Source organism: Staurois parvus, unplaced genomic scaffold (assembly GCF_062004578.1).
Source record: "Staurois parvus isolate SC_StPar_1 unplaced genomic scaffold, SC_StPar_1.0 ptg001062l, whole genome shotgun sequence".
In the NCBI taxonomy this organism is placed as follows: domain Eukaryota; kingdom Metazoa; phylum Chordata; class Amphibia; order Anura; family Ranidae; genus Staurois; species Staurois parvus.
In genome coordinates, this window is record NW_028318858.1 from 2,499,958 (window position 1) to 2,526,955 (window position 26,998).

At 45.1% G+C, this 26,998-nt stretch overlaps 1 protein-coding gene across 1 annotated transcript in view; it reads right to left on the reverse strand.

Annotated features, from left to right (window-relative positions):
* LRP12 (LDL receptor related protein 12) overlaps window positions 1-24,992 on the reverse strand; it is a 47,194-nt gene extending 22,202 nt beyond the window's left edge. The window contains exons 1-2 of the mRNA XM_089658349.1: window positions 24,905-24,992; window positions 3,525-3,660 (exon numbers count right to left, since the gene is read on the reverse strand). Of these exons, the coding sequence (XP_089514475.1) occupies window positions 3,525-3,660; window positions 24,905-24,992 (224 nt within the window). The remainder of the gene's footprint in view (window positions 1-3,524; window positions 3,661-24,904) is intronic.
* Window positions 24,993-26,998: the final 2,006 nt, after the last annotated feature.

Genomic DNA, 26,998 nt, shown 5'->3' on the forward strand with positions numbered 1-26,998 from the left:
ATAACATATCAGTTTAAACTATAAAAATGTACCATTTTAGGGACAAAAAGGGTAATTTTGAAATTGATGGCAGTAACACGTTTCAAAAAAGTTGGGACAAGGCCAGGTTTACCACGGTGTAGCATCTCCTCTTCTTTTAATAACATTCTGTATATGTCTGGGAACTGAGACCAACTAAGTTTTGAGAGAGGAATGTTGTCCCACTCTTGCCTGATATTGGATTCTAAATTGCTTCTTTGTCGTATTTTTACCTTTCGAGATACGCAAAATATTTTCAATTAGTGAAAGATCTGGACTGCAGGTAGGCCAGTTAAGCACCAAGGCTAATATAATATGAAGCCATGTTGTTGGGAAAATTGCAGTATGTGGTTTAGTGTTGTCTTGCTGAAATATACAAGGTCTTCCCTGAAAAACATTGCCTGGATCAGAGTATATGCTGCTCTAAAATCTGAATATATCTTTCAGCATTGATGGTGCCTTTGTAGATATGCAAGCTGCCCATTTCATATACACCAATGCACCCTATACCATCAGAGATGCAGGCTTTTGAACTGAGCACTGATAACAAGCCGGAAGGTCCCTTTCCTCTTTAGTCCGGAGGATACGGAGCCCGTGGTTGCCAAAAAGAATGTCAAATTTCAATTCGTCTGACCAGAGATCAATTTTCTACTTTGCAACAGACCATTTTAAATGAGCTTTGTCCCAGAGAAGATGGCAATGTTTCTGGATAATGTTCAGATATGGCTTCTTCCTTGCATGATACAGCTTTAGCTTGCATTTTTCATGGCACAGCAAACTGTGTCTGTCTGTCTGAGGGCCCAAAGATCACAGGCATCAAACATTGCATTTCAGCCTTGTCCCTTACGCACAGAGATTACACCAGATTCTGTGAATATTTAATACTGTGTACTGTAGATAACAGGGTGAATTTGATTCAAATCAAGTGGATTTAAATCACGATTTAGATCACTAGTGAAAAGGCTCCACGTAAATTATAATTTTGAAAGAGTAACGGTCATCTATGTCCTGCAGCGGCTCCTCTGACCTGCTGTTGGCTCACTGACAATCCCATTCACTTTAATGGGATGGCTGGTGATGCGGCAGTGACACAACAAAGTGAGGTACGTGGCGGAAGCAGGTGAGTGGATGCCCGCTAACAGGAGCTTCCATGATGGATCTAAAATGACAGGTGCTCTTTAAATGTAAGGAATCCGGCTCATTCTTGCTGGCAGTTACAATCTTTAATAATTGCAAACCAAATGAATAAGCGGTCAGGTTAGTAAACCAGCGATATCAGAACAGATTTTAAGTTAAGCACAAACAGATGGAGAATGACTGAGGCTCTGAGGAAGAGGAAAGTCCTTGAAATGCGTCAGCCTATTGGATGTCTACACTCCCTATTGCGGGCTGTTACACAACGCGGTGTTGACCCAGTTGTTCTTTATGATGTGCCTTGACTTTATTGTCGTTTGTGAGAACAACACCTACTTTATTCCTTATTAAACATTTTTTATGGTAATGCACTAGGCCTGTGCGCCCTCTGTTTGTTTTTTCTTCATTCAGTATATTTGGATTTCCCCGGTCTATTGAGGGCAGCAAGGTGTGCATGTTCCAGGACATTCTTACTGTGGTTGTAGCCTGCATCGAGTCCATCCCCAAGCGCAGGAGCATTTGTGTTTGCTGGTTCAATGTGCCCTGATACTCACAGGGTCGTCATCTTCACAGCCCTTTTGAAGGAATTTGTGTCCTGGAAGCTAAATTCAAAGTCTATATAATAACAGGATCAATGACCACGAGTGTCTGCAGCCAGTTTTGGAGGGACACGTCTCAGTCACTTGTGAGATCTCTGGTATCTGGTCCCTGTGCGCCCTTTTCACACTCCAAGACTACCAAGACCTTGAACATAAATGCTGACCACTAGTTAACCGCTTAAGGACAACCCTATAGCAGATATACTGCTACAGGGCGGCACCTGTGCGCAGAATCGCGTATATATACACGTCATTTTGCATTTTCCGCCCTACCCGCGCCGCCATTCGTGGCCGCGGATGCCAATCACTGGGTCCCGTCCGGTAATTACCTGCCGGCGCCAATGATTACAGAGCATCTCCGACGGGGAGGAAGATTGTTTTGTTTACAATCTTCCTCCCGGTCAGCTCTAGCAAACTGCTCGGGTTGGCTGTGCACAGTACAGCCATCCTGATCAGTGTGCTTACAATGAAGTACCACCCCCTCCTCCCCAATCAAACACTCCCATCACACAGTTAACCCTTTGATCGGCCCTCACATTAACCCCTTCCTGCCCAGTGCCATTAGTACAGTGTCAGTGCTTTTTTTTTTTTTTTAGCACTGATCACTGTATTGGTGTCACTGACATCAAGTTAGTGCCCCCCAGTGTCAGAATGTCTGTCGCAGTCCCGCTAAAAGTTGCTGATTGCCGCCATTACTAGTAGGAAAAAAAAAAAAATCCCATTATCTATACCGTCATTTATAAACGCTATAACTTTCATGTAAACCAATTAATTTACACGTATTGGGATTTTTTTTTTCAGCAAAAGATGTTTTTTTTACTGGACATGTTTAATAGCAAGAAGTCCAAAATATTTTTTTCTCAAAGTTGTCGGTCTTTTTTTTGCTTATAGCACAAAAAATAAAAGAACCGCACAGGTGATCAAATACCACCAAAAGAAAGCTCTATTCCTGGGAAAAAAGGGCGTAAATTTAATTTGGGAGCGGCGTTGCATGACCGTGCAATTGTCAGTTAAAGTAAAGCAGGGCCATAATGCAAAAAATGACCTGGTCAGGAAGGGGGGGAAATGCTCAGGAGGGCAAGTGGTTAAAAGGCAATATAACCTTACAATTTCCTTAAATAAAATGTTTTCTGTAGGTTTGGGTGTTCAGTGGGCAAACCGAAAATTGTATTATTTTATCCTTGTGCACAATTCAGGCATACACTCTGAATTTCTCCATCTTTAATAGTTATTTAATCCCTATCTATTTTGCTAGCAGAATATTCATCCAACCACATCACACATTTGATACTAGGCCAATTTCAACCTGAAAAAATAGTGGAATGGTGTTCACTCCTACAATCTAGAAAGTAAAAAGGGAACAGGGATTTGTAGAATGTAACGTATGCCTCCCATGTGTTAACAGACCAAAGCTGGCCATTAGTTGGATCAAAATTCAGCCTATTCTGCAGGAACCGGCTAAATTTAAATCCATTTATGGCTGTTTCCACTTGACAGAGGTCGATAGAATGGTTAACTTCTGTCCAACAGGACTATTGGGAAACTTTCCTTGAAGCAGAGGCTGCAGCCAATCTCAGCAGGAGCGCTGACAAGTGATCCCCTCTGTCAGACTACAATAGCACAGCGGGGAGGATTCCTTTATCCACCTCACTAGCTTGTGTGGATGGGGGATTTTTTATTTTTTTTTTACTTGCTCCTCCAACTGATTGAAAGAAACAAATTATCAATGGCCAGCCTTAGTCTCTCTGTAGGGTCAGTAAAGGCAATACATACCTAATGGTGATTATTTCTCCAGGGTTGGCATGAATGCACCAACTACAATTGACTCTTGAAGGATATTCTAGAGGCCAGCCAGGACTAGTGATGACTCCGCTTGGTTGTCTGATCTGTTCGGGAATCCCTGCACAAGCTGCAACAATAAAGACAAAAAGTAAATAAATGTCATCTTTAAACTTTATATTAAATAAATAAAAAGGAAAAGTTCTATAAAAACAATACAATCTAGCCTGAGCTTACAAAACGCTAAAAGAATCTCTTCCCATCCCCATGTGACAGCTACTCAGGCAATCAGCGCTGCACTGCGTAACTAAATGGAGGCTCTAGTGAAACAGTGAAGTGGCGAGCGAGTGACCAGATATGATTATTGCACCACATCCCTTAAAATTGCAAATAATCAATAGAGAAGATGGGGCTTTCAGGGTGCATAGACATGAATACCACACATTAAAAAAGTTATATAATTTTTATTTCGTATTTTGGTAAAACAAGAAAGGAAAAGATACAAAAACAAAAAAACAATTCAATCCTAAGAATACCAACTGAGATTCAGACTTGGTTAAGTAAATGTAGTATACTCCCTACATGTTTCGCCCTCACGGGCTTCTTCAGGGGAAATTTGAGTAAATTTCTACCGCCAAGGCAGTCTAAAAGTATATATATATATAAAAAAAAAAAAAAACTGTTCAATTACTAAACAACTTTAATATATCCAATACAGGGTATTTAATCAAATATATATACATATATATGGGATTCAATGGCTCACCCTGGATGTGAAAGCTCAGAGCTAGAAGAAAAAGACCTAAAAAATCTTAATTGGCCTACAAGTCCAAAACAGTTGTAGAGGATATAATGGGCATCAGATATCATCTAGGCACAATGGGATGAACAAAAAAGATTACTTAAATTTAATTTTATTTTTATTTTAAATGGAGGATCTAGACCTGGATGAGGTGACAGTCCCATCCAGACCACCATGGTGGTGCCACTGGTGTCTCTCCCGCTTGGCTGCCCTGTAAATCTCCACGCAGGATTCCTACAGGACCTGAAATGTTGCTACTTTTAAACACTGCTGTGAAGGGGGAGGGGGTTACATGAAGAAGGGGGAGGGGTGGGATGAGAAGTAGGGGTTGAGGACACTGTTGTGAAGGGGGAGGGGGTGACATGAAGGAGGGAGAGGAGTGGGATGAGAAGTAGGGGTTGAGGACACTGCTGTGAAGGGGAAGGGGTGACATGAAGAAGGGGGAGGGGTGGGATGAGAAGCAGGGGTTGAGGACACTGCTGTGAAGGGGGAGGGAGGACATGAAGGAGGGGGAAGGGTGGGATGAGAAGTAGGGGTTGAGGACACTGCTGTGAAGGGGGAGGGAGGACATGAAAGAGGGGGAAGGGTGGGATGAGAAATAGTGGTTGAGGACACTGCTGTGAAGGGGGAGGGGGTGACATGAAGAAGGGAAAGGGGTGGGATGAGAGGGGCTGAAGGTGGGGTTGAAGACGTAGATGTGAAGGGAGGGTGGGCTTTGATGTGAAGAGGACTGTGGACACTGATGTTGCACAGAACAAATGTACATGCACTTTCAGTAGGCAAATGGCTTCTTTATACAATCAACCCCATAAAGTGTACATAAACCCAAGAACAAAAATATACTATATTGCAGCTCACCAGTCCTTGGATGTGGATGCTGCATTAGGTTTCCTTTTTTGTTGACAGGCAAAGCACAGAAAAATACTTGTTAGACATCCAATGTCCTTTTGTTCCACTAAATTGAAAACAGCCTTGGGTGACAACACTGCTGCTCCATAGATACATTATAGAAAGGGGGTTGTCATCCTAGGACAAGAAGTGTATTACTGGCAAGATCACCAGGTAAAAAAGGAAAAATGCCTGAAAAAAAGAAAAGGAATGCAGCCACCACATCTGAGGGCTGGTACGCTTCAGTATATTACATTATTGTTCTTGAGCTTAGATATTCTTTACTCTTCACAGTTCCTAGATATTGTATCTTACTGGGCTGCTGAAAACATTTTCTTTAACTACACGTCAAGCATACTTGTGTCACCATCATTTATTCATGGCTGATTATTTTTTAAATAGCCTGCTGGCATTGATAATGGATTATCTTCGATAAGCAAGGAACAGAGAATACAAATGTGAGAGTCATGGGAACAGATGAAGTACATAAACAGGGGAAAGGAGGTGTGTGATTGAGCCTGGGAGAGTTGGAGCCGATCATCCAGAACCTTGTTATGTGTCGGACGTTCGGCCTGGCTATAGATAATTCAGCATTACTGGTTGAAACCCCCCCCCCCCCCAAACAAAAACAAAAAAAAAAAGCCCAAACATGAACATGTTCCCCCATCCACACAAGTGAGGTGGATGGAGGAATCCTTCCTACTGTATTATTTTAGTCTGACACAGGGGACCTCTCCACAGACATAATACATCCATATCCACATTGATCAGAGGTACAGCTGATTGGCAGCAGCTGCTGATCGACAAAAGCTTTCCAACATTCAGCTTCTGCCGAGTGGGAACAGCCATACGTGGGTTCGGAATTTGGCTTGTCCCCGCTGAACCGCCCAAATCTCAATCCATCTATGATTTCCCTAAATCTTCCGCTGTCCTCTGGGACAACCCCAGAACACATGCAGGCAGCACTCACACCAACCCAGTCTCCCCAGACCTCTGCCCATTCTACCTGTAAAAGTCCTTCCCTTCTCCGTGGGGCAATGGGTCTTAAAGCAGTATGAACCCCAAAAGCAAACATTTATTATATTACAGCTTACCAATTCTATGATGTGATGGCTGTATTAGTTTTCTTTTTTAGGCTTTCTTTCCCCTATTTTCACCTGGTGATCTGACCAGTAAATCTGTTTTTCAAAAGAACAAGCTTTCTTCCAGATATATCATTACAGAGATGAAACACCGACAGGGGTGTTTACAATGATCAGCTTTTATTTATGTAAAACATTTATCCCAAAAAGGAGAAAAAAATGGTTTCTGTAACTGCCTATAAAGTATTAGCTGGAGTTTGGCTTCAGTTTGTTAGTGTATCTAAATATGCTAGAACATCTAACACATCTCACAGCCCATACTGACATTGCTGCTGTCCAAAGATACCCCCTGTGCTCCTTCATCCAGAATGGAGGTACTCCAAATACAGGAGGAGGAGTGTTACTGGCCAGATCACTAGGGGAAAAAGCCTACAAAAAGAAAACTGATGCAGACTCACATCTAAGAATTAGTAAGTTGCAATAATGCTACATTTTTGGTTTTGTGTTTAAATACCACTTTAACCCGTTTTGGGTCAGAGATTCCTTAACCTCAGCGGTATGATTCTTTCCGATTTTTTGTGCTGAAAGCGGTACCATTTTTTTGCATGGAAATATGTAGTTTTTTATTGTAGGCTGTCATTTTTAGGAATAAGTCACTGAAATCTGTCCGAACAAGAGTCTAGTAAACATCCCGGGTGGGATAAAATTTGAACCACGAAATCATAAATTATAATTTAATAAATAATCATAAAAAATATTAATATAATAATAATAAATTTAATTCAATAATATAATCAAACCAAAAACACTGAAATTTGAAATACAGAGGCAAATTCGCACATCGCTGAGCAAAGTCGCAAAATCGTTTTCAGTGTCCGATGACGAATTTCCCCCACGAATCATTATCACTCAATTCTGCAAGTGGTTCTGATTTACTATCGCTGTTCTCTAGCTGATCTAAAACCGATTTTGACGTAAAGGGACGCTTTTTGGACACCATGGACTTTTCTAAGTTTCCAGGCAGAAAGAACAGTCAAAATGCAGGCAGGGCACAGGACAAAGCAGTAGGGACAAAATGTATGTGAAATGGGTTGAAACAGCAATGTTTTACTATGTAATAATCATTTAAAAAAAAAAAAAAAAAAAGACATTTTTAATAAAAATAAAAATTCGCTGCCGGTTCCGGCACCCGTACGTCCCAACGTCACAGGGACCAGAACACGGAAGCCGGATGCCGGCATCGGCCGGAGAAGATGGCCGGGGACACTGCAGGGGATGCATCGCGGGAGCGAAGGACAAGGTAAGTGCTGCAGGGACTCCCTGAGCAACGCCGCATGGTAAGCCCAAGTGTAGCTCGGGGTTACCGCTTTTGGTACTGAAATTTTACCCCGAGCTACACTCAGGAATACAGATAAGGAGGTTAAGGAATCTGATGAAAGTTATGGACCTCCTCCCCAGAAAGATTCACATAAACACCAGTTCGCATGCAATGAATAAACGCACTTTATTTTATTGAAATTTGAATGCCTCATAAGTATATGACATATACAAAAACTTTGAATAAAGTAAACAATCTTAACAAAGAAAGCTCCTTTTCATGGAAAAAGTAATGGCCACAAACAAGAAATGAAATGTAAAAATATTCTAATACTAATTATCTTACAGGAAAAACACCTTTTATCACCAGCAGGTGGCGCCAGGACACCTGAATGTAAACTCGCAAAACCCAAATCAGCAGGCCCATTTATAGTGTCAATCTATACATTAGACCCGCATTTCTCACCCTTGTCTGAGTCAAGGCACCCTTTAAAATTCTGCGCAATCCTGAGGCACCCCATTCTAAAATGTAAAAAACTAAACAAATAGTTTATCATAATGCAGCAACATCTACAAGCTTAAGACACCCAATATTAGAGGTGATTTATTCTTATAAAGCAAAAGCACTCCTTTGCACACTGGTACGGACTAGTATGCCATTGTTTTTCTTCTCCCTCGCTTAGCTAATGTGACCCCAGTGCGGACAGAGAGGAGCAAGCAAGGATGCTGTGCTGGAGCCTGACATTCGCCTTATCAACTGATGATGTTGTTGGTTGTTAGGACGCCGGCGGCTAGAAGGTTGTAATGGCGCACAACGGAAGCCTGTGGCTATATCTATCTAAAAGGTAGGCTTAGTCCAGCTGCTGGCTTGTATACAATTTTTGGGAAATGTTTAGGCATTTTGCCAAGGCACCCCTAAAAGAAACTTGACGGCACCCCAGGGTGCCTGGACACCAAGGATGCACCGAAATTTCAGTTGCCGAATTGTTTCGGCTGAAATAAGCCCTATTGGCATTTTACCGATATAAAACAAATGAACAGATACAGGGGCCAAAAATGTCCTTTGGCCAGTGCAGTAGAGGAGCGGAGATTGAGAGAGTAGGTGCTGCTGCATCTTGGATCCGCCCTGCTCTGTACTGACCGGGGAGAGATGCGAGTTGTGCGGACCCCTCCCTCCTACAGGAGGAAGGTGCGGCTGTGCAGTGATGCTTTGGCACATGCCCAGTGTTAGTGGTCTCGCCTCTTGATGGACCGAGCTGGGCTGCTTCTAAGTTTACTACAAGGTGAGGGGAGCATGCAACTGGTTTCAGGGGCCGCAGGCTATACATAAAATGGGTGTCAGGGGCCGCAGGCTATGCGTAAAATGGGTGTCAGGGGCCGCAGGCTATGCGTAAAATGGGTGTCAGGGGCCGCAGGCTATGCGTAAAATGGGTGTCAGGGGCCGCAGGCTATGCGTAAAATGGGTGTCAGGGGCCGCAGGCTATGCGTAAAATGGGTGTCAGGGGCCGCAGGCTATGCGTAAAATGGGTGTCAGGGGCCGCAGGCTATGCGTAAAATGGGAGTCAGGGGCCGCAGGCTATGCGTAAAATGGGTGTCAGGGGCCGCAGGCTATGCGTAAAATGGGTGTCAGGGGCCGCAGGCTATGCGTAAAATGGGTGTCAGGGGCCGCAGGCTATGCGTAAAATGGGTGTCAGGGGCCGCAGGCTATGCGTAAAATGGGAGTCAGGGGCCGCAGGCTATGCGTAAAATGGGTGTCAGGGGCCGCAGGCTATGCGTAAAATGGGAGTCAGGGGCCGCAGGCTATGCGTAAAATGGGAGTCAGGGGCCGCAGGCTATGCGTAAAATGGGAGTCAGGGGCCACAGGCTATGCGTAAAATGGGTGTCAGGGGGGTCGTGACACTCATCCCATGCACAGCCTGTGCAACTGACACCATTACAGTGTCGGGGGCGCAGGCTGTGCATGGGATGGGCGTCAGGGGGCGCAGGCTGTGCATGGGATGGGCGTCAGGGGGCGCAGGCTGTGCATGGGATGGGCGTCAGGGGGCGCAGGCTGTGCATGGGATGGGCGTCAGGGGGCGCAGGCTGTGCATGGGATGGGCGTCAGGGGGCGCAGGCTGTGCATGGGATGGGCGCCTGGGGGCGCAGGCTGTGCATGGGATGGGCGCCTGGGGGCGCAGGCTGTGCATGGGATGGGCGCCTGGGGGCGCAGGCTGTGCATGGGATGGGCGCCTGGGGGCGCAGGCTGTGCATGGGATGGGCGCCTGGGGGCGCAGGCTGTGCATGGGATGGGCGCCTGGGGGCGCAGGCTGTGCATGGGATGGGCGCCTGGGGGCGCAGGCTGTGCATGGGATGGGCGCCTGGGGGCGCAGGCTGTGCATGGGATGGGCGCCTGGGGGCGCAGGCTGTGCATGGGATGGGCGCCTGGGGGCGCAGGCTGTGCATGGGATGGGCGTCTGGGGGCGCAGGCTGTGCATGGGATGGGCGTCTGGGGGCGCAGGCTGTGCATGGGATGGGCGTCTGGGGGCGCAGGCTGTGCATGGGATGGGCGTGACCTGCGCACCTGACAGTCATCCCATGCACAGACTGCACAACTGACACCCATCCCATGCACAGACTGCACAACTGACACCCATCCCATGCACAGGCTGCGCACCTGACACCCTTTAACTTCTTCCCAATCGGCCTATTGTACAATGATGGCAGAGCGGAAACTCTCCAGTGCGATCTATCACTGGCTGTGTCCACGGGACACGGCCGATGACTGATCACTACACCGGCCCGCTGCCAGTGTCCATGTCCATTTCAGTTTTTGGCCAAGTGCATCCTGAATTTTCATTTTGGGTTTCAGCACCAGAATTGTAATTTCCATGCACCCCTACTGGGCACCCTGTTTGAAAAAGGCTGCATTAGACAAGCAAGTCTGGTTATCTTCTGTGGCTCCCAATCCTAACTTCAGTGTGGATTTTCAACCTAGTATTTTCAATCATAAAGGTGCATGGCCATTCTTAAAGCAGACCTCTGAAACCTGTTAAAGCACATAAGCTGCGGTTGGCCATCTTGATAAATGGACAAGGCAGTACAGACACCTAAACATGTCAGGCATCAGAGAGATCCTATCTTGCACACTATACAAAACCAAAATTAAAAATGTATACACCATTAGGTTTATATAATTTAACCCCTCCTTCACTGCAGCCTATATACAGATCAGCCCTTTACACCAGAGTTCTTTTAAGGACGCTGGTCATGAGATAAATGTATAATCTGCTACTGCTCATCTCTTTCTGAGGATGCCATTTGCCTGTCTCTCTGAATCCCTGATCTGGAACAACCATACAGAGACGTGCCCAGTGCATGGGTTAAAGTGTTACTAAACCCCGGACCCTGCATTCACTATATCTGATCTCCCACAGTACACAGAACATGGAAATGCAATTATTTTAGTAAATATAAACTGCTAAATACCTTTTCTCATCAGCAGTTAGAGCAGTCTTGTGACTTCTATCAGTATTCAGCAGAAGACTGGTTAAAGCTTGTAGGAGGAGTTTTCTTTCTGCTTTAGTAGGATGCAAAACCCCTGACCTCTGTCTGGAGAGTGCCGATTGGCCCTGTGCTGATCACATGCACTCTCCCAAGAAAAATAAACCTCTGTAGCAATACACACTAAACTGTATGTGCATAATGGCTACAGTTAGGTCTGTCTTATCAGGAGATAAGCTGTGGACATTTGAACAAGAGGAGGAGCAGAGAAGTCAGGATCAAACAGCTTTTTTTTTTTACACAATGCAGATGATTAACCCCTTAGGTTCCACAGTGAGTATAACAAGCATGCTTTACTGCATATACAGACTGATTTTCCGGTTGTGGGTTTAGTAACACTTTAACTGCTCGCTTTATCCAGGGGTGCACCAAACGGCTATATTTACCCAATCCTGCAAACCTCCGGAAAACAGCTCTCCTCCACGTCCAGTGGTGGACTGTTCCTTCCGTTCTCAAGTCCACAGCGGTCTATGGAGGTGATAACATCAGGAACAGTCCATTCACAAGACCACTAGCGTGTGGGGGGCAGGAGCGGCAGGGACCGTCTTGTGCTCGGAGGATCAGTGAATTAGTTAGGTATATCTCCGCTCTCCTCACCCCTAGGCAAAAACGAGCAATTAACGTCACGCACAACAAATTCTTTAATTGAAAAAGCTGAAGTTAGAAGCCGATTGGCTACCATGCACAGCAACACCAGATTTCGCAGTCTTCATAATGGGATCAGAAATGGCAGTCCATGTTTCTTTCATGACAGGCTCCCTTTAAGAGGTTAAAAAGCCCAAATCTATGAGTCAGTTAAACCATTTTCCTATGACGGATTGTTTTTTAGCAGTTAGGAGAAAAAAAAAAAAAAAGTTAGTGAGACTTGAATTCGTAAACAAGTAACCATCTTCTTCCCTCCACTTCCATTCCATGGAGGCCGGGAACAATTTTTGTTTCATGGAATCACTGAATGTGAATGCCTTCCCATCAGCCGACTAATGCAAGCTTTACGTAGGAAGGAAATTAGGCAGACGATTTAGCTAAGTGAAATCTGCTCAGAGGCAGGCAGATGTCACTTTAATCTATTCGGAATATTTTCAGAGTTCAGCTGCTTAATTTCCCGCATTGCATGCAGCAGAAAACTCCACAGACAAATGTGTGGCGGCAGCTTACATCATCATCATTTTTTCTGGGGCAGCGGGCTGGCACCGCACTTACAGATCCATCTCTGTCCTTTGCACACAGACTGCATGATGTGGATGCAGTAAGGGATTTGGTATGGAGACAATGGCATTAGTCTGCAACCGATCTTAAAGCTGAACTCCGGGCACAAAAACATTTAAATAGGATATAAATCTATTTTTTTTTTGTGTGTCTGAACCATATGCCTTTAAAATCCCAGATATTACCTTGTAAAAATAGTAGTGACATCATCACTGGGCTCCACATAACCTCTTCAGAAAGCAGAGCAATAGGAGGGACCAATAAGGCCTCACCCACTACAGGCTGCCTGCAGATAACTTTGCACCCGTCATCAGATTTCCGTCTGTTCTTAACCACTTCCTGTCCAGGCGTTGTATATAAACAGTCGTACCGTGGGAGTGCAGGAGTGGGTTGCCGATCATAAACGGCGCTCGCCATTTTGGACTGTGCGCGTTCCCTGGGAGCGCGCAACACCACAATCCGGAGCCCGCTGTGTCCTCCGGACACAGTGCAACACCAATCGCTGTACGGGACCTCTATGTGAGGTCCCGATCATGTGATCACTGATTGGCCAATCAGTGATCACATGAATAGGTGTAAGCAAGATGTCACTTCTGACATCATTGCTTACTACTAGTGAAATCTGTGAATGATCACAGAGGTCACATGGTACAAGGCTATTCACAACAGCCTTGTACCATGTGACAAGCTGTGACCAATCACAGTTCACACAGTATTTCTCAATGGCTGCAAGAATGCAGCCAGAGAGGAGAAATGATTGCTTTTACGGCCTTTATGGGTGTAAAAGCAATCAGTGTAAAAAAAATAAATAAATCTTCATCTATGGTGACACTGTACTGCTAGGGTGACAGTATGTTTAAAAAAAAAAAAATATATATATAAAAAAAATAAAATACAAATATAATTTAAAAAAAAAAAAAATTATACATTTTGGTTATAAACTAATTTGGGTTATTTTTTTTTACTAAAAAGATAACTGAATAAATTTTGGCCAAGATTTATTAAGACAGATTATTTATTTGCAAAATTTTATAAGAAAAACATTTTTTTCAAAATTTTTGGACTTTTTCATTTATATAGCAAAAATAAAAATCCCAGTGGTGAATAAATACCACCAAAATAAAGTTGTATCTGTCTAAAAAAAAATGCTAAAAAATTCATATGGGTACAGTGTTGCATGGCCACGCAATTGTCATTCAAAGTGTGATAGCGCTGAAAGCTGAACATTGGCCTGGACAGGAAGGGGGTAAAAGTGTCCGGACTTGAAGTGGTTAAAGTGTTAGTTCATCTGTTTCTTAGTGTTGACAGAAACTAAAGAGGTGAACACTGTTCAGCCTCCCCACCCCCTTGATCCAGTGGTTTGGGGATCTTCTCTGTGCAGCGCTTCCAGGACAGACCAGAGTGATTCACTGAGTAGATTCTGACCAATCAGAATCGCTCTGGTCCATCCTGGAAGCACTGCATGGAGAAGAATGGGGATTTCAAACCATCAGACTGCTGGACCAGCTGCGGAGGCACTGATATATTTGCATACCAGGAGATAATTACAGCACAGACAGGTGGGGGGGGAGGAGGGGTTGGGTGGAGGCTATATGGTGTTTGTTCACCTTTAGAATTTGTTCTGTAAAGGTGAACACTTTAAAAAGACCATCCTTTAATTGGTCATGTGTATATTTTAAATAAAGACTTACCAACTGGGAGTCCAGAAAGATGAACATTTTCAGAGTGCTCAGCAAAGACGCCATTTTCTAGAAAGAAAAAATTGGATTCCTCAATACAATGCAAAATATCCTCCACAGTCACATAGATCTTTTTTTTTTATATCTTCTTATTGGGTATTCCAATACAAAAATATAACAATCCAATATACAGCACAATCACATCTATGTAAATCCCATTTTACAACATCTTGCCCCCCCCCCCCACCAAGTTACCCCTGTCCAGATCTTGTTTACCAAGTTCTTACTCCTCTTGTAGTTTTCTATCTATATCTATGTCCTTTTCCCTTTCATGACCACTCTCGCTTTCACACTCTCCATCAAGCTCTCTCTAGATCACAAGTGTCAAAATGGTTGCCCTCCTGCTGTTGCCAGACTACATGTCCCATGAGGCATTGCAGGATTGACAGTTACAAGCATGACTCCCAAAGATAGAGGCATGATGGGACTTGTAGTTTCACAACAGCTGGAGAGCCGCCAGTTTGACACTCTTGCTCTAGACTTTTCCCCCTAAGCTCCAAACCAATTCTGTGTATCTTTTAAATTTTTTTTTTAAATCTAGCCAACTACTCCACAATTTCCTAAATTCTTCCATTTTGTCCTCCTCCACATGACTCAGCTCCTCCATCCTAAAAATATTTTCAACTCTATTCAACCAATCATTTATTCCTGGTGGCTCCGAAGCTTGCCAAAACTTGGGAATCAAGCCCTTAGCCGCACTGATTAAATGATATAATACCCTGTTTTTATACAGTTTACCTACGGGCTCGGAATAAAATAAACACATCCATGGGTCCCTTTGTATAATGATCCCACTGATTTCCTGAATACAATGAATTATTTCCTTCCAAAAATCCTGTATTTTCGGGCACTCCCACCAAATATGTGCTATTGTACCCCTTTTCCCCACAACCTCTCCAACATAAAGGAGAAACATCATCATCATCTTGCTGTTTATGTGCCAAACTTGGTTTGATATACCATCTCGCCAAGTATTTGTAATTCATTTCTGTGCTCATATTTGTCACCTCGTGTGTTAATTTAAATATTTTATTCTTTTGTTGATTATTCAGTTCTGTTCCAAGCTTTTTTTTCCCAAGAACCCGGGAGGATCGGTTCCTTCCATATCTATCAGGATCTTATATATCCTGGAGGTGGTTGTTTCGGAACTGTATTTACATTCAATGATTTTTCAATTGGGTACATATCCTCCGAGGTCCTCAGCGGTTGTGGGAGAATTGAAACGAAGTGTCCTAGCTCTCCATACCGCCACTCATCTAATGTGAAAAATAAAGCTTTTTTGTCACATAGATCTAAATCAGCAATAGCAGTTCTTGTACACATGCTTCCATCACTGCTTCACAATATTTCTGTGAGTCCCCCTAAATTCTCCATATTTCAATTACTTTGCAGGTTTTCTTTAAAGTGGTTATAAACCTTTTTTTGTAAATAATAAACATGGTAGCACACAGAGAAGCCCCGATTCTCTTCTTCAGGGGTCCCCCGCCGGTCTTCAACGAGTGTCTTCCTATGGGGGCACTTGTGCAGGCTTCTTCCTGAGCGGCACTGCCTACATCTATAGACACACACTGCGCTGTTCGGCCCCTCATCACATGATTTGACTGACAGCTTTGCCCTGTAAGAAGGGAGAGGCACAGTGCTGGATCGAGATTGGGCTCAGGTAAATAAAAAGTGATGGGCTGGGGGAGATCCAATGGCACAGCAGGTTTTTTTTTTAACCTTCATGCAAACAATGCTTTTAGAGCCACTTTATTTTTTTCACTTTATGAAGGAACGGTCATTGTCACAGAGTGCAATAGTTCATATGGTCCTAAGCACAGATCTCCATGTGGGACATTTGTTAATTCTATTAGAATGCAAGCTCTAAGGACCTGTATTAATTTGTATTGTAATTGTACGGTCTGCCCTTACATTGTAAAGCGCGGAGTAAACCGTTGGCGTGATATAAATCCTGTATTATAATCATAATATTGCACAGAGAGGCAATACTAAACAGGATCAGTAAGGCAGAATTTGGCATAGAAGCTTACACTCATAAATTTCTCCATCAACTGCTCTAATGTAGCTTTTTTTAGTGGTTTTTCATTAGCGTTTTGCTGCATTTGCGTTTTTTTCACCAAAAATTTTTTTGGTCAAAAAAAGTCAGTTTGTGGCGTTTTACCGTGTTTTTCAGTGTTAGAGTGTTTTTCCAGCTAAAAAACTCATCTAGAAACCCAAATAGTCCTGTTTTTTTTTCCAGCGAAAAAACGTCCAAGCCAAAAACACACTGATTACAGTCTATGTGTGCATGGACACATAGGATAACATGCTGGGGGGGTTTACTGGCTGTAGAAAAAAAAACGTCAAAAGCCATAAACAGCCGCTGTAAAAAAGTCCCGTGTGCATGAGGACTAATACTCTGTTGCAGACTGACTACACGCTGCCTTTACTGATCCAAAACTGTAAGAAATGGTGTCAGCCCTGACCAGTTAACTTTTCACAAAACTACAGGATTACCCCCCCCTTCCTCAACAAAGGGTGGTGGTAGTAGTAGGGGGGTGCTGGAAGGAAGATTGGACTCCTTGTCAGAGAACAGGTTGAGAGCACAGGACAACTCTGAATTCCAGAAAAGATCAATGTGTATCCCTCCCTACTTAGAGAACAGATACAACAAACCAAGTTCAGCAGTACAATGCAGACCAAGAGCAGCCACATAAGAGATGTTCATTGTTAGGCCCTTTTCATATGGTTGATCTGATCGGGTCCACCTGTCCGTTTTTAAGATGGATCGGGATTGGAAGGTCCATGCATTCCTATGGACAGGTGGGGAAACAGAATGTTTACACCCGTCTACATCCGGGTCTGTTCCAGGCCGGAAAAAAAAACAAGAGGGGCCATCCTCTTCCATTTAGGGGGATCAGAGGGTCTGCAGGAATTATTATTATACAGGATTTATATAGCGCCAACAGTTTGCGCAGCGCTTTACAATATAACAGGAGACAGTACAATTACAATACATTTCAGTACAGAAGGAATGTGAGGGCCTTGCTCGTGGAGCTTACAATCTAAAGGAATGGCTGTGTCATCTGCCCACTCTGCTCCAAATCAGCCGGGAATCTCTGAATGGATTCCCTGCTGATCGGGAAGAAATCTGCCTCATGTGGAAGGGGCCTTAGAGTATACACAAAGGTAACGGAACCGGACCCAGACCACACTTGGGTATTTCCGTTAGACTCTCGCTTCCCTGTATGAACACCATCCCACAGACCCCCAACGCTGATCATACAGGAAATAGACAGCACCAGACTCTTCTTAAGACAGGAAGTCAACTGCTTTATTTTACCACAAACACAAGATATATACACAGGGTGGGGAAATACAACCAGGGTGGGGAAATACAACCAGGAACAGGAAACACATCAGCAGGCCCTCCCATCAGGGGGAAGGGCTGCCAGAAACACCCCCCACCAAACCAAGACACACAATAGAACAATAGGATACACCAGGTGGCAGTAGACAATAGGGGAACACATGTATCCCATAATAGTTTGCTGGCAAGTAAGACACAATAGAACAATGGGGCAACCACCTGGCAGTGAACAATGGACAACCCCCACACCCCACCTATACATGTCTACACAATGTCTGGACAGAGCACCCTGCGCCCCTAACAGGCACAGGGTGGGCTACACATAAGAGGAATAACAGGGGTCCCCCCACCGCCAAAAGTCACTCCCGTCACACACACATTTAAGGCTTTGTGGACACGGTCATTAAGCGTGCAGTCACCCAAAGGTGCCACAAACAGCCACCCAGAGATAAATTAGAAGTTTCGGCTGAACACTGATGAGCTTGGAGTTCCATAAGACACCCGCAGGGACATGGACACATATTCTGGATGCACACTATTTGTGTTGCAGCATACATCTGCATGCGTGTAGGTACAGCCACGTGCATGTAGCCTCACTGCATATCTATTTAAAATGAATTAAAAATTAGCTAAATCTATCTCGGTTTGCTACTGAGGAGTCCAGACGCAGATTTTACAAAACCCACAGAAAAAAAAAAAAAAGAAAGGATTGCATAGTCTCTGTCAGTTTATACTCAGGCTATACCTCCAATTGGGTTGCTCGTTTTGGTGATAACTGTCCGCCTTGTGTTGTGTGTAGGCCTTTCATTGCTGTAAATATGTAAAGTGCTTGCCTATGGCTAATGTATTCCAGTACTGTACTATTCCGGAGTTCTCCTTTAATAGCAAGGCCTCCACCTTCTGCGATGTGTAGAGAGAAGCAGCCAGCATTTGACACGTTCTGCAGATCTTTATTTATTGATTTCTCGCACAGACGTACACGTGTGAAAGAAGGGCCGTGCTCCAGTTTAATTTGAGGCCGTATAAGGACTGAGGCCAGGAGACCGGGTGCTGAAGAACATTGATGAACAAGTTCTGCACAATTCCAGATACTCTGGAAAGGTAGAAGGGAGCAATGCACAGATCATACACAATGCACAGATTGTACAGCAATTTGTGTAAGCCGCAGATTGTGCAATGTCAGCCAGACAAAAAGGTCACTGCGAGGACACCGGAAAAATGTGGACTGTAATTCACACCAGATGTCTAAATCAAGAGGAAAAAAATAAACAAACATATATACTGACCAGCCCTATAGAGGGCTTTCAAGACACCCAGAGCCAAGTCAAGCCAAATGTTTCCATACACAAGTGCTTAAAGGAGGACCTGAACTCAAAAAGTGAAGATTTGCTGTATTATGGTGAACATCTAAAAGTGTTGTTATTCCTAAAGAATAGCTCCTGAAAGATAGCAGAGAACTTCCTGGTATGTAAGTGTGCCTAGGCACTCCTGTACCTACAACCTCATAGCTGCATATCTGCAGTGTGAGATCACCCAGGGCACTGCTACCTCTGACAGCTAGGCTCAGCAGATTCTGAGTGAATCTTTGTGATGACACTACAGAGCTGCTCACTGTTCTTGTTGGAGAGAACACTGCAGTGCAAGATGTCCACTTCACCCACCCTGTGGATCTGTGCTTCCTCAACCTCTTCTGCTACTTCAGTAATACCCCACCAGTCATCAAAGATCTAGCTCTGACATGAAGAAACAAAATCCTGCTCCTCTACCAAGATGGCCACCTCCACACAGAGACTTGGTACAGGACAAAATGTGGTAAGTAATGTGAAAAAGATCAGCTGCAGGGAGATCACTGCAAATAATGGTGACTAGTCCTGTGCCCTTTGGTTGTCCCTTTGGGTACAGCTTCCACAGTTCAGGTTTTCTTCAGGTCCCTTTGCTTATGGGGTATCTAGCCCCTGTGCACAGGTTCAACATCCAGCTCTACTGCCTGCAGCCTACTAAAGACTATGAGAGACGAATGGACGGGGTTGAACGTCGTATCAGAGTTAAACATGTTTCAGGCCCTAAGCGGATTCTGCATTCTGGGCATTTCTCCCTGAATGCATAAGGCCATAAACTAGATGCTCTGTGTGTAAGGGGCATTAAAAGAAGTCCACCACAAATGGGCTTATAGATGTATAAGAAAGAAAGAAAGAAAGAAAGAAAGAAAGAAAAAAGAGTGGAGAGAAAGAGTGGAGAGAGAGAGAGGGGGGGGGGGAGGAGGGGGGGGGAGAGAGAGGAGGAGGGGGGGGGAGAGGAAGAGAGAGAGAGGGGGGGGGGAGAAAGAGAGAGAAAGAGAGAAAGAAAAAAGAGAGAGAAAGAGAGAGAAAGAGAGAAAGAAAAAAGAGAGAGAAAGAGAGAAAGAAAAAAGAGAGAGAAAGAGAGAAAGAGAGAGAAAGAAAAAAGAGAGAGACAGAGAGAAAGAAAAAAGAGAGAGACAGAGAGAAAGAAAAAAGAGAGAGACAGAGAGAAAGAAAAAAGAGAGAGACAGAGAGAAAGAAAAAAGAGAGAGACAGAGAGAAAGAAAAAAGAGAGAGACAGAGAGAAAGAGAGAAAGAAAGAGAGAAAGAGAGAGAGAAAGAGAGAGAGAAAGAGAGAAAGAGAGAGAGAAAGAGAGAGAGAAAGAGAGAGAGAAAGAGAGAGAGAAAGAAAGAGAGAAAGAAGAGAGAAAGAGAGAAAGAGAGAAGAGAAAGTGAAAGAGAGAGAAAGATAATAGAGAAAGAAAAACAGCCTGAAGGCAAACAGCTTCTGATATTGCTCTGTGTATCCTGTGTTATGGGTGGATAACAGTAAATGTTTATTTGTGAAAGAAACAGAAAAAAAGGTAAAGCAGTTAAAAAATAGGAATTGAACTGAATGAAATCCGCTATAGCTTCCCTTTATTACTTTCTTTAGACGATGTAAGGACAACCTCTATCTCTCATACCCTCCTCCTCCACAACGTTGTTTGCTACTAAATTCCAGGTGTACCTTAAAGGATTACTCCTCTGAACACATATATGGGCGGCACAGTGGCTTAGTGGTTAGCACGTCTGCCTTGCAGTAAATGGGTCATGGGTTCGATTCCCAAGAATGGCACCTCCTGCATGGAGTTTGCATGTTCTCCCTGTGCTTGCGTGGGTTTCCTCCGGGTACTCTGGTTTCCTCCCACACTCCAAAGACATGCTGGTAGGTGAATTGATTCCTGTCCAAATTGGCCCTAGTATGTGTATGTATGAATGTAAGTTAGGGACCTTAGATTGTACACCCCTTGAGGGTTAGGGACTGATGTGAATGTACTATATATATGTAAAGTGCTGCGTAAATTGACGGCGCTATATAAGTACCTTATATAAAGAATAAATAATGCATGTTTATGGGGACCCTTGCAGAGTCACATCTCCCAACAAGCTGTTAATGGTATCCCCAGGAGTGTATCTAACAGTTGACATGACATGGCTCCTGCTCTCACTGCTGCAGGATGGCGGTTGGTAATGGAGGTGAACACAGACCGAGGACTGCCACTTAACAAAACACATATCCTCTCCAATCTTACAAATATACACAAAGAACATTTGTACATTTTTATTGGAGAAATATTATTTCTCCAATTTCTGATTGCGGGGGAAGAGGGCTGTAGTTCTCCTCGGCAGGAAAGTCACCTTTCTAGAGGGAGCCGATGTGGAATGGAATAGGAAGCAGACTGTTTATTACATGTGGGGATCGCTCAGGTGTGAGCTGCTACAACACACTGCTTGTTGGCCTTAGGGATGCTGAATTTTTAAACAGCAAGCTCAAAAAGGATTACTGGAAATAGAATTTATCTTTCTCTCTCTGTATGAAAGGATCTGCATTAACAGGCTGTAAAAGGAGCAGAACAGTTAAACCTGCCTGCACACACCTACCTAATGAACACTGTAAGCAGTCAATGTCTATTAAACATCAAGGTTTATGATGCCGAGTGGAAGGATGTCAGCTCTGCTATTACAACTACCTAAAGAGGATCCCTGGTATCTAAAGCCAGACATCAGGTCCATTTAGGCAGCTCATCCACTCCCTCATCATATCACGACTCGATTACTGCAACTCCCTCCTCACTGGCCTGCCTCGCCGCTGGGTATCCCAGCTTCAGTCTATCCTGAACTCAGCGGCCAGACTCATCCACCTTTCCAACCGCTCCGTTTCCGCCACCCCCCTCTGCCAATCCCTCCACTGGCTTCCGATTGCCCAACGGATCAAATTCAAAATCCTAACACTGACGTACAAAGCTGTCCATAACTCTGCCCCAAACTACATCACCGACCTAATATCCAAATACCACCCAAAACGCACTCTCTCCGCTCCTCACAAGACCTCCTTCTCTCTAGTTCCCTGGTCTCCTCATCCCATGCCCGCCTCCAGCACTTCTCCAGGGCGTCACCCATCCTCTGGAACTCCCTACCTCAATCCATCAGACTATCACCTACTCTCCTCTCCTTTAGGCGCACCCTGAAAACCCACCTCTTCGGGGAAGCCTACCCTACCCTCTGCTAATTGCCGACCTCCTCCACTCTTCCTACCACTCAATCCCCCACAGCTTTTCCTCCTGTACTACTATCCCCTCCCTCCTAGATTGTAAGCTCCAAGGAGCAGGGCCCTCGAACCCCTCATGTATCGCATTGTATTGGTATTGTTCTGTCACATGTTCTGTCCCCCATTGTAATGTACAGCGCTGAGCGAACTGTTGGCGCTTTATAAATACTGTATAATAATAATAATAATTTATATTATGGATTGTATGCATATTCAGTGTAAAGTGTGAATTGATGAAACTCAAATTTTGAGACATCACCAGAACAAAAGAAAGAGAATGTTCCAATGGGGGCTCTGTTCCAGTGACAACTAAGAGAATTCATGCACTTTAAGAAAAAAAAAAATTGACAGCAGTTTTAAACCGTTCCTTACTCTGTCCAAAACTTAAAGCCCAACTCCAGGCAAAAAAAAAACAAACAAAAAAGTTTTCCCATGCATTGGGCTGTACCCACACTGCACGTTTCTAGGGAAGAGGAGAAAAGAGATATACTTGCCTAATCCTCCGATCCTACCTGTATAATAGTCCGGCACCCCTGTGATCCAGGGATCTTGAGTTGTGGATTGTTCTGACGTCATCAAGCTCACAGCAGGCTCCATAGACTAGGAACAGTCCATCGCTGGACTGTGGGGGGGAGAGCCATTTTTCGGTGGAACGAAGGATCAGGTGAGTATGAGCTTTCGCCTCACTCCTAGACAAAACAAGCAGTTGACCTGTGCAGTGCGGGCACAGCCCCACTGCATGGGGAAAATAGCTTTTTTGCCTGGAGATGGGCTTTAAAGGTACATTTAAAGCCTTTAAGTGCTAAAACCCCCCAAAGACAAGCAAATAACAAAATCCTCCTTTTCTGAATTTATGTTTCTCTTGATAGGTAATCAGACATGGTGGCAGTAATGCTTGCTCCTGTACAAGTGGCCAGAGTATTGCTGGCTAGTGTAGCTTCTTACGTAGCAGCCCCCGCTCCTTTAAAGCAGAACTAAAGTCTGCAAATCTTACCTCTGCTTCAATGATCCAACAGCAGCAAGGTCCCCGCTGGCATCTCTTCCCCGGATGCCGGTGTTCAGTCATTTTGATTGACCAGTGAAAGAAGACATCACTCTTGCATATGTACAGGAGCTCAGTCATCCCAACACATGGGCACTTTTCCATAATGTAAACTGAGCTGTGCATGTGCAGCTCAGCATACATTCAAAAGACTATGGCAGGAATACAGGTGGGTAAAATTAAAGGAGAAGAGACATTGCATGCCTAGCTTGCAATGAAGAGCCTGTCTACTACCAGTTATTTTATTTTTGACTTTAGTTCAGCTTAAGGACAAAAAGGTCTATTGGTGCTTGGTTGCCCCAGGACTTCTTACACAATGCTATATTCTCTGGCTGGTTAATACAAAAGGCATAGTGAAGGTAGAATACGAGTTCCTGTGGGTTAGAAAGAGACAGTGGTCCACAGAGGATGACTGGGACTTGGTTGGAGCGTGAACAGAGATGTGGAACGAGGAGACTATGCAGTTAATCCCACACAGGTAAGGAGAACGTCTAATGCAGGCCATACATGGGTCGGATCCCGAATGATTTTTTGTCTGAAAATCGAAAACGTCGCTCAGTAATCCGATGGTGCCATCAATGAATTCAAAAAACGGCCGACCAAGTCATAAAGTTTACCCCATATAACAGGTGAAACTTCTGTTCCTTCCAAGTCATGACTCATGCACATATTCTTTTCGGAAAAACGATTGTACAATTTGACCATCATTGAGTCGAAAATAAGTCGTTTTTCATGAATTTTCCAACATGCCAATCACTGAAAAGGGGAGGAACCACGAAAATCGGCCGGTGCCATTGACCCACTAACAGAGCGATAATCGTCCGATTATTCTTAGGTCCAATTTTCCGACGACAAATCGGTCGAATTACAACCCATGTATGGCCGGCATTAGTCTTTAGGTCCCTGAACACACAGGCTTAGCTCCAGCATAGCGCTCCCTACTTCGGACACCCCACTAATATCACTAAAGTGGTACACTTATGTACAGACAAAACATTTGTTAAAAAAAAAAAAAAAAGAAAAAAAAGAAGGGCTAAAAACCCTGATCCATTTTTTTTTTTAAATGACTTGCCAAGGGGGATTTCTCTTCCTTTCCTGTCTTGGAGACAATGAAACAAGAGAATTTCCAAGGCAGTTGTCATAGCAACAGGTGATCCCAGTAGAAGATTTCCTGTACAGGTGACAACTATAACATTTTGGATTTCCCACTTTCTTTCTTGGAGGCTAGTGGTCATCAGGACAGAGTATGAAACTGACTGTCGGGGACACAGAGCAATACAAATCTGAGGTTCCAAGTCTTCCCCAACAAAACGTACTTAGGCGTCCAATTACTGGTCTGAATAATTATTCTGAAAGCCGCCTGCCACATTGCAAGAGCAGTGGGTGGCTCTCTTCTAATAATATCTTTTGCAGCAGAGTTTACTGAGTGATCAATGCGGGGTTATAATTGGCTGCTAATGCAGACTTGCCATGAGCTGGCATGGAATATTCAGAAATCCTTAGTGCCAGAGATAAGAAAACAGCGGCTTCCTTTGAGGCCTGTACACACAGAGCATTAAGGGCAAATCGAGAGGCATAGTACAAACATTGGGCAGCCACATACATTTGTTCATACTCGTGGCACAGTGATCTGGTGGTCATGGACCTGAAATACCGTATTTTTCACTCCATAAGACGCACTCCCCCCCCCCCCCCCCAAAAAAGGGGGGAAAATGTCAGTGCGTCTTATGGAGCGAATATGGAGCAGCCGGTCCGGTATTTCCACCGCCGCCGTGTCAGAATACCAGGCCGGCCGCTCAGCTCTGCAGCGGGACCTTACCTGTTCCTCTGTCCAGCGCTACACAGTCTTCCCGCGTCGGCTTCTTTAGTACGACACTCGGCTTGACAGCCCGGTGCCCAGTGCGCATGCGCGAGAAGCGCTGCACTTTGTGAATGGTACGGCGTCTTCTGGGACACATGACAGGTCCCAGAAGGAGCCGGACCAATCACAAAGCGCAACGCTTCTCGCGCATGCGCACTGGGCACCCGGTTGTCAGCCGGGTGCCCACACTAAAGGGAGGACAAGTCTGCAGAAGTGGGAGCAGGTACCTGTCAAATTCAGGTACCCGCTCCCCCTCCCTCCCCAGAGGTCAGCAGTCTCTTAGTCATCTCCTGTACTGTCTGCAGTCTCTTGGTCATCCCCTATACTGTCCGCAGTCTCTGGTCATCCCCTGCACTGTCAGCAGTCTTTTGGTCATCCCCTGTACTCTCCGCAGTCTCTTGGTCATCCCCTGTACTCTCCGCAGTCTCTTGGTCATCCCCTGTACTCTCCGCAGTCTCTTGGTCATCCCCTGTACTGTGTCCGCAGTCTCCGGTCACCTCCTGTACTGTGTCCGCAGTCTCCGGTCACCTCCTGTACTGTGTCCGCAGTCTCCGGTCACCTCCTGTACTGTGTCCGCAGTCTCCGGTCACCTCCTGTACTGTGTCCGCAGTCTCCGGTCACCTCCTGTACTGTGTCCGCAGTCTCCGGTCATCCCCTGTACTGTGTCTCCAGTCTCTGGTCATCCCCTGTACTGTGTCCGCAGTCTCCGGTCATCCCCTGTACTGTGTCCGCAGTCTCCGGTCATCCCCTGTACTGTGTCTCCAGTCTCCGGTCATCCCCTGTACTGTGTCCGCAGTCTCCGGTCATTCCCTGTACTGTGTCCGCAGGCTCCGGTCATTCCCTGTACTGTGTCCGCAGGCTCCGGTCATTCCCTGTACTGTGTCCGCAGTCTCCGGTCATTCCCTGTACTGTGTCCGCAGTCTCCGGTCATTCCCTGTACTGTGTCCGCAGTCTCCGGTCATTCCCTGTACTGTGTCCGCAGTCTCCGGTCATTCCCTGTACTGTGTCCGCAGTCTCCGGTCATTCCCTGTACTGTGTCCGCAGTCTCCGGTCATTCCCTGTACTGTGTCCGCAGTCTCCGGTCATTCCCTGTACTGTGTCCGCAGTCTCCGGTCATTCCCTGTACTGTGTCCGCAGTCTCCGGTCATTCCCTGTACTGTGTCCGCAGTCTCCGGTCATTCCCTGTACTGTGTCCGCAGTCTCCGGTCATTCCCTGTACTGTGTCCGCAGTCTCCGGTCATTCCCTGTACTGTGTCCGCAGTCTCCGGTCATTCCCTGTACTGTGTCCGCAGTCTCCGGTCATTCCCTGTACTGTGTCCGCAGTCTCCGGTCATTCCCTGTACTGTGTCCGCAGTCTCCGGTCATTCCCTGTACTGTGTCCGCAGTCTCCGGTCATTCCCTGTACTGTGTCCGCAGTCTCCGGTCATTCCCTGTACTGTGTCCGCAGTCTCCGGTCATTCCCTGTACTGTGGCCGCAGTCTCCGGTCATTCCCTGTACTGTGTCCGCAGTCTCCGGTCATTCCCTGTACTGTGTCCGCAGTCTCCGGTTATCTCCTGTACTGTGTCCGCAGTCTCCGGTCATCTCCTGTACTGTGTCCGCAGTCTCTGGTCATCTCCTGTACTGTGTCCGCAGTCTCTGGTCATCTCCTGTACTGTGTCCGCAGTCTCTGGTCATCTCCTGTACTGTGTCCGAAGTCTTTGGTCATCTCCTGTACTATGTCCGAAGTCTCTGGTCATCTCCTGTACTATGTCTGCAGTCCATTGGTTCAGAATATTTTTTCTCTTGTTTTCTGCCTCTAAAACCTAGGTGCATCTTATGAAGTGAAAAATACGGTATATGTTAAAGTGGTTGTAAAGGTAAAAGGTTTTTCACCTTGATACACGGTCTGCATGAAGATAAAAACCTTTTACATGCAGCTCCCCCAAATACTCAGTTGAGCCCGATCTCGGTCCAGAGCTGTGTATGTCAGCAGCAGTTCTCCTCTCCCGGCTCTCACAGGCTTGGCTGAGAGTATTGGGAGCCATTGGCTCCTGCTGCTGTCAGTCAAAACC